Below are 8,672 nucleotides of genomic sequence, written 5' to 3' on the forward strand. Positions count from 1 at the left end.
CCGACAATGCGGGCATTAACTGTCTCTATTGATTCTGTAATCGTCTTAAGTAGTGGATGCTATATGGGTATTGCGAGACAAATAACAAAGGAAACTAAAAGTAATATCAAATAAACTGGACAATGCAACAACGTAATCATACGTGATTCTATACGATCCTATTGCGTTTAATTACATTTGAATTTTACATAAAGTTACAACGTCATTTTCCTAAATATAACTTGAAGAGTAGCGTTAGTGAAGCTAGCGCACCAGTAGTTTTGTTAACAGATTATATAAGAAATGTTTAAGTATAAGCGACGAGTTAGTTTCTTTTACCTGTTATCGATGTTAATGCAAATGTGTTAGTTAAGCGTTAGGATCAAACGCGTGTCACGGCAGCATCGGGAAGACGTCAAGTCGATCAGATAAAGTTTCAGCGATAGAACAGAAACTTTGCAATTTTGACTTTACGCAAGGCTTTCTTTATTCGGGTCCTCTGGTCCTTTTCAGGACCAGATTTATTTTACTCTGACACATTAGATCTCGCTGATGACTCGCTGGCGAGTCCGTCGAGAAGATGAAAGGGAGGAGCAGAGAAGAAGCCTTTGAATTTCAGGGTAGTCTATTTCGGTGGCGACGGTCACGAGACACTATCGAAATAGCAGCGACTCGTCTCGACGACAACGTTCACGAGTCGCAGCGCAGCATCGGGATCGTCTGAGATGAGAAGGTCACGATCCGCCAACCGGCGCGGCGCTGACTCGCGATCTCGCAACGCTGGATTTCAAAATCAAACGACGCACTGTCGCGTCACGCCGTTAATTTTGTTACGCCGTAAAGTTTAGCGGCGTAAACCGAGCGCAAACGATTGAACGTCAGGTTGCTGCGAGTGAAGAAACTTCGATTTTCTTCACGCAAACGCCGTTCGCGTTTCTTATCTTTAATTTCGAGAGCAGGACCGTCAGAGGTCCGAGTAGGGCCGAGAAGACATTTCTCGTGATAATATTTCAAAGGCAAAATCTAAAGGCACTTTTGGTATCAGATCCGCGCTAGGTTTAACGAAGGATCATCCGAGATGCTGAGATGAAACGTTTATCCATCCTACCAATGGATATATTTATATCCGAAGCGATACCGGTCGCAAGATGTGCCGGAGGATGTGCATCTTGCCATTCGAAACGCGGAAGATGTAGACTGAGTACTTGTAATTCGAAGAAGACTTGTACCATGCTAAAGTGCGACACGTGTATGCGCACCACTTGCAAGAAGCACTCTTGCAAGCTGCTGTGACTTGCACTCAGTGCCTCAATGGAGAACGAGAAGAAGAGTCTTCTCTTCAGGCAGCTTAGAATTTTACATTTAATACACGGCGGTTATTGCGCCTTAAATTGCATTTTTGGGGGATATATCTAACGAAATAGATTCGCGTGACGATAGTTCTCAATTGATAAAAAATTCCAATTTGCATTTCCATTAATGATATTAATTTCCATTATTATAAGTGAGGAATGTAATGAGATTCGTATGTAAATATCAATCGTAATGTTTTACTGAAATGTAATATAATAATTGGGAATTTAAACGGAGAATTCTAAGGGTGCTCGAGTTACGGAATGAGAAACGCGGGACCCTTAAAATTCTTTAATCCGAGAGAAAATCAGGGAGATATTAAGAAATGTTAAAAGACCGACCTGTTTTGACCTCATCGATGCGCAGAGCCAGTTGATGCATACAGAGACAAAGAGAGAGATAGAGACAGAGAGAAAAAGAGAGGCAGCTTGCAAAGGAAGATAAAAGAAGACATTAAGAAAAAATAGGAAAAAAAACTCAAAAAATTACCTTCGTGACGGAGAGCAAAGGTGATGGTAGTTGTGATGTTGATAGGATGGTATATATTTTTTTTTGTTTTGTGGCTGAGGGGGTGGTGCTTTAGTGCTCACCTCTGGGGCTGGTAGACCTCGCTCCGCCCCTGTCATCCCATTCTTCAGGTCGAGGTCGAGGCGAGAGTCGGCCGCCACCGCCACCGCCGACCTCCTGGCCGCTCTGCACGTAGTGCACGATGGCCGAGGTTACCTCCTTTATCGAGTTCCGTACCTCCAGCTGTTGATTCGTTGTCTGTTGCTGTTGCTGCTGCTGCTGCTGCTGTTGCTGTTGTTGCAAAACGAGCATGAAGTCCGAGCAATCAAATATTTATTTTAGGTAATGTTTGACATTTCGATTCCAGCCAGGATATCATCATCTTTTAGAAAAACTCGATAAATTATTATTCTCAGGAGTAATGCTTATAAATCTTTAAAAAAATTATATATTAACTCTACCCATTTATTATTTTGTATTTAGTGTTTGTATTTTAATATTATAAAAATTATCATCACGATTACAGATAAGTTAATTTGGCTATAAATATTTTTTTAATGTAATTGATAATTACAGCATCTTGACATTAGAGTATTCATAAACAAGCATTTTATGCAATCTGTTCTTTAAAATTATTAAAATCACCAGAGAAAAAGAATATATACATATAGTAGATTTTACATATAACAGATCTTTAAAAAAATGTATCGATCCGTGAATTGTTTGTCAGGGAAGAAAGATATGAGACCGGTAGGAACTTTCCTCTGCCAGAATTTCTAATTTTAGAAGGCGGCAACGCGCTTGCGTGTTGTCCGCGGAAATTAAAAATAAATTGCACAAAGAGCGAGATACAATCTCGCGAGGGGGTCGGAGGGTGGAATGAGGACGAGTCACGGGGGAGCGTGTCGTTAGTTTTCGCTTTCGGAATCCATGAATAAACACGAGTGTGTGAGCGCGTGGGTAATTCAAAACGCAACATAGATTTGCACAATCACACTGTATCGATTTGCAACAAACTCGAATTCTAAGGCCTGCTGACGCAAAGAAAATCGTGACGCTGACGGTGACGTCAATAATTTCTACGGGGCATTTTGCATTTGCCGGCTGACTCGCTGGTGGCGGAGCAAAATTACGTTAAATGGCGGCTAAACTGAGGGACGGTTTCAATTTGCTCTGGGATTAAATCTCGGAGAAGAAAATTGTGAAAATCCAACGGGAGTCAAGGTGACAAACACCGGAAGAATGAAGGAACGGATCGAAAGGAGGAGATCGTTCTCTTTCTTGGTCGTGGTCCTACTCACCTTGTTTGCGGCCTGCAGCTGGGGAAGAATACCCTGAGCAAGACGTTCCGCTGGTGTCCGCGGGTTGGTCAGTCGCTCCTGAGAACGCCAGCCCAAGTAGGGCTGCCGGTGATTGAAGGACGACCTGGCCGAACTCGCGGGCGAACTGCCCGCGCTGTTCAGCAAGCTGGTACTCCATCTCGAGAATACAGGAGGCGTCGGACTGGGACTCAGAAGGATACCTGCGACGCAAGAACGACACGGGTGTTCAATACATATAATTGATAAAGCTATCAAAACGTTACATATCCGTGATTATTTGATTTATAATAAAATTACACATTGAAGATTGGATATCTTCCGTTTTGAGTTTTTTCCTTGGTTTACTCAGAGGTTTCGGGTTTACAGCGTTTGATTTCCTTTTAAGTAATCTCTCCATCTCACCTGTGGTCGGCTGTCGATTGGAAGACGACGAGAGGGACGATAGGGAGGTGGTCTTGGAGCCGAGAGCGCGCCATCCTCCGTGCTGCGACGCGTCGGAGTGCCTCTTCAGTCTGAAACCGTCGCGGGCAGCGGGCGAATTCTTGTACCAGTCGGGCACATTGAGCCGCTGCAACGACCGCTGCACTCTAAGCTCGTGCTCGCTCGGCACGCGCTCGCCCACCTTCTGCAGCTCATTCTCCGGCGGCTGCAACATGATATTCGTGTCCTTCAAACTGATCGTGGGCGATTATTGATTCTCGTGATAAATTGAAAGAAATATTTTGCGCAAATTCAGGAATTAAGATGACAGATGTGATAATAATAATTAAAAAACTGCCTCGTTTATTTAGAGTAATAGAATTCGAATAACGGAATTAATAATAAAATTGACAATAATTAATCCGTATTACTTTTTTAAATTTTCAATTATTCGTAATACATATTTAAACTCATAATAAATTGCCAGTTGTGGTCGGATTAAAAAATCATAATACGGATTCTTTGTTAATTATCACTGGCAACTAAAATAAAGTTTCCTGACAATAATTAATTTTAAGGATCTAAAAGCCGGTGGACATCTTACGGAATTCATCTATAAATCTATATTTAAAAATAAATAACTAATCTAGTTTCAAATATTTTTCCCTTAAACAATTTGTCGCGAAAGAAATCGATTTTGACGACGACGTGGGCGCAAAATCAGGCGTTTCAGAATATCCGGTGACGTGTGGCACACACACACACATACACATACACACACAGAGTACGTGGTTGTCGTGCGAAGTATCGTGCAAAACGTCAATCCTGCTCTACGAAAGTTTTAGCGAGGACAAACCTGCGCGCAGATCGACGACGCGACGAGATGATCCTCGTCGCAGCTTCTCGACGCGCTTTCGATCAAAATTCGACACGCCGCGTTACTAACGAACTCGCGAGCTGCCGTCGTCATACTGTCGTGGTCGCCTCTCGTTCTGCAATCGACGATGCGAGTCCCTTGAGCGATCATTGATCTGGTAACGACACTCCATTTCACTCACGACTTTACTTTCAGAGAACTCTCAGGGGAGACCGAGGCTAGTATTACCAAAGCTATGCGACATAATTTTCCATTACTTTTCTTATGCATACGCCGGATTACTAGTTTAATTTAAGAAAACGATTCGCGCGCAGGTGACGTCATATTAAAAAAAAAAAAAAGTTAACGATTACAAGTTTTGACAGCTATCATCGGTTTCCGTTTCGAGGTTTGTCGCTGCTAGCTGCTCCCTCATTTTTTTTTTTCCATTGTCTCGACTTCAATGCTAATCGCGCGACGACCGCCACATAACGGATGCACGTGACGAACGCGCGTGTGATTTTCATGCGCGGAGTCTAACGGGACTGAATCAGAAAGCGAATGGCTTCCACGTTGCCTGTCTCCTCCTCATTATCGCGCGAGGGAGCGGTTTGCCCGTGCACGCACGTGTGCGTATCGGTCATAAGGCAAATATTTTTCGAGGCATTTTAGGCCTCTTTAGGCTGAATTTTTTCCATCGCGCGTGAGAGGGGTTGAAACGCGTTTCATAAATATCTCCGCAACTGAATCTCCATCCCTAATGCCGCCTTAGGAAGCGAGCGAAACCAGAAGCAGCAGTATTTTCAGCGTTGGCGTTCGTTAAAATTTAAAATCACCTCGCGAAGAAACTAAAACTAGATCGCGCGGCAATGATAAAGTTTCGCTGAAGTCCGAGCGGATTTCTGTTGAAATTGCAATTAAAATGGATTTTTAAATTCAACGGAGGAAGATGAAAGAAGCTCTACGCGATTAATGTACAGGAAATTGACAGAATGTCAACACCTAGGAAATATTTCATTCTTTTTTTATTAATAAAAGATCAATCTATTATTTGTCTTTAATACAGAGATTTTATCCTCGTTTTGAATAAAGCTGTACAATGTTCGAGTAGTCACCAGTGAAAAGGTGTGCTATTCTTATAACAAAACATCTTTAAATTGATTATACAAATAATGTTGAAAGAAGTTTGCTTATCGTTATTTTTCAAAATTGCTTTCTGTTTTTCAGAAGCCAACGTAACTGACTTAAATATTATCAAGTTATTGTGAGCAGTTTTGAAAAGCAGAACGGAAAGTAGATTTTCTCCTTCAAAATATCTCTTAAGACGTATGCTGCTAGAAGAATGATATAATAATGATTCGATAATTATTTAAACATTATATGACTTTATACCAAACAAGTATAAAATCTGTATTAAAATCAAATGGTAAACCAGCTTCTTATTAATAAAATAAATCAATTTGTGTTCATATTATTTTGCTTTAACTCTGTATACCTTTCTCTAAATTTTCATTCTCTGCAGTAACTTTCATGGAGGCGTTAAGATAATATGATTAATATCTGGTTATTTTCGATGGTGAAAAATTGAGGGCGCGGCTTTTGGTCGGCTTCCCAATCCCTCGAAACGGACAGCGGTGATGCAGGTTTCGGGCTACGAGGCCAAGGCCCGAATCGTGTGTGAGTGGGATCCGTGTGCGGAAATGTGTGCGAGAACGTTTACGTAATGTGGACGGGGAAGAACAAGCGGTGAGTGGCGTTTGCTTCACCGAATCGATCCCGCGTGAGTCGCTAAATCTCTCATAATACCATATATATAAGTCAAAGTCGCCGCAAGTATCCGAATGAAACTTCACGAAACCTTCCGACTTTCCCGCAACATCTCGCGACCCTCCGGAGATTTCAATCAAAGTCCGAAAAACACGTATCTCTTCTAAGGTAGAAAAGATACCGCTGATAAAATTATAACGCAAAGACCGACGTAGTTGGGTGATGAATCTTGATATCGAGCTGTATCGATGAGCAAAAAAAAAAAAAAAAAGAGATTAAATTAGAACGAACGTAGCGAGGAAGATGACATCAAAGTGACACTAAGAATCCATATCCTGATTAAAAGGAAAAAAAAAAAAAAAACCGTCAAGGCGCGGTGTCGCGTTGCGAACGGGCGCATTGTGTAACGAGCGTCTCGGGTGTCGAGAGACGTGGGGGATGCAATAATGCTAATTTCAATTACGGACAGGCGACGTCGTCTTTTCCGTCACCACGTCATCGCGTTGTCCCCGTCAATTGACACGAATTAGGGGAAAGCCACGTCAAAGGCGGCCGTGTAGCGCATCTGCCATTAAGGCGGCCAAAGACCCCGCCGCCGCCTCTCTCGCTGCAAGTGCATGTGCATCGCGTCGATGCATCCTGTTCTCGCGAGAGTGCAGCCCGGCGTCGCCTACGATATATTCCGATGATATACCGAAGAGCAATCAGCGCTTGTCACGAAATCTCGATGCACAACGAGTTTTAATCTATGCGCGCAAAAAGATATCAAAATGTTTCAGTTATCTATATTTATATGTAATTTCCGATATTTGAAATATTCCTATTTCTTGACGTGTTAGTTAATTAAGCAAATTTTTGACTAGTAAATATACCTTAGTGACATTAACTATTTTTTAATTTAAATTTTCATGATTTTTCTGGTTTTATATAAACTTAAAAAATTGCCACTCTTTACTTATGGATTGTGTATTATAGTCATTTCGCTATGTTGACAATTGCATTAGCTATTCGTCGAAATCACGTACATACGTACACGCGCATAAATAATATCGCGACATAATCTCGTGGATATAAACCTAATAATCGTGTAGCCCCCGTTCCTATAGTCGTAAGAAAAGGAGGAAACCGACGCTGGCGCGCGCGACTCCCGCAACCGCCTTTTACCATTCATTGTTAACCGTCATCGATCGTAATTGTTTTCGAAGGCTGGCCTTAATAATGCACCCACACCGATGCGACAGAAAGTTGCGGAACTTTTCCTCGCGGCCGCTCGGAAACTTCGGAATCGCGAACGGCGGAATCGCCTCGTGTCTAAATAATTCCTGCTGCCTTATCACAGAAATGTTGGCTAAAAGTGTATTACGATAACGAAATGTGTCGAGAAAATGAGCTACCAGTACAGGCTACGATAACAGCTATTGGTAAGTCGCATACAAAAGAAGATACATATTTATCGTATCGCTTTTTAAAAACGGCACGTGGCCAATATTAGATTAATTAGGTAAGGTTTTATTTTAAGAGACCAGGAATCGATATAAAAGGAACTTCAGTCTTCCCTTCTCCTGACTTTCTAATCATCGGGATTTCATCTTGCGTCTATATAATTTTATTTCACATTATTTTACTAGAGACGAAGAAACACAGGTTCTTCTTTAATTTGGCGTAAAAAAACCGAGTAAAAACCAGTTCTTTTACAATACTTTTACATTTTTTACAATCTTTATATTTTCAGAAGTACATTACAGAAGTTTTTTAAATAAATATAAAAATTGAATTCTCTATAACAACAATATAGTGTTCAAATGTCCAAGGAAAATATATTCGAGTAGAAAATTGATCTTTGCTGAATTTTTTTACTCAAAGTTTCTAGTTTTTTTTTTTTCCAATACTCTTCATTTTCATATTTTACTGAGAGAAATATTGTTATCATTAAATTACAACAAATATAATTGATTAGTAACCGAAAATCTTTGTTAAAGCTTTACTGTCGATGCGTCTTGACTAAAATATCGCCTGTGCGAGGCCGCGGTTTGCACATGCGGCGCGCATATGACCGCCGCGTGCCGACGCACCGACACACCAGCTCGTAAACGCGTGCGAACGGAACCCTCGCAAAGTCGCGGTTCGCGGGGAACGAAAAGTTCCCCCGTCGTTTTATCGCCATCCAGGAATGACCAGAAGAATCCGCGAGCCACGCGCGGCTTTTTGTTTTAATTTGTTTTAACTCTCCAGCCGCGAAAGTTCTCGCGTTCATTGACGTGGCTCTCGTGAACTTTGCACTTGATGAATTAATCGGAGAATGTTAAACCTTTACTTACGCGCCGGGCGTCTTTAGACGATACATAAGAAAGAGAGTAACCACCAGGTTAATCCCCACGGTTGTTCCTGCGACGATAAATCTCATGAAACATTCATTTCCCCCCCCCCATCCCCCCGGAGGAAGAAACTGCTCGCGGAAGCTAAGCCTA

General features: G+C 41.7%; 1 protein-coding gene across 1 annotated transcript; it reads right to left on the bottom strand.

Moving 5' to 3' along the window:
- Positions 1 to 146: 146 nt before the first annotated feature.
- On the bottom strand, positions 147 to 6,450 carry LOC118644069 (AT-rich interactive domain-containing protein 1B-like). The gene is made up of 3 exons (XM_036295270.1): positions 3,564 to 6,450; positions 3,141 to 3,361; positions 147 to 2,130 (listed from the first exon to the last, which is right to left on the bottom strand). The coding sequence occupies exons 1-3, from the start codon at positions 3,814 to 3,816 to the stop codon at positions 1,912 to 1,914; spliced, it is 693 nt and encodes a 230-aa protein (XP_036151163.1). The 5' UTR covers positions 3,817 to 6,450; the 3' UTR covers positions 147 to 1,911.
- Positions 6,451 to 8,672: the final 2,222 nt, after the last annotated feature.

The sequence above is a fragment of the Monomorium pharaonis genome, unplaced genomic scaffold, assembly GCF_013373865.1.
Source record: "Monomorium pharaonis isolate MP-MQ-018 unplaced genomic scaffold, ASM1337386v2 scaffold_78, whole genome shotgun sequence".
NCBI classification, from domain to species: domain Eukaryota; kingdom Metazoa; phylum Arthropoda; class Insecta; order Hymenoptera; family Formicidae; genus Monomorium; species Monomorium pharaonis.

Coding starts and splice junctions, on each gene's coding strand:
- LOC118644069 (XM_036295270.1), bottom strand. CDS start 3,816: ATGTTGCAGCCGCCGGAGAATGAGCTGCAGAAGGTGGGCGAGCGCGTG. Junction 3,362..3,563: donor CAATCGACAGCCGACCACAG/GTGAGATGGAGA, acceptor CTTGCGTCGCAG/GTATCCTTCTGAGTCCCAGT. Junction 2,131..3,140: donor AGCTGCAGGCCGCAAACAAG/GTGAGTAGGACC, acceptor TTGCAACAACAG/CAACAGCAGCAGCAGCAGCA.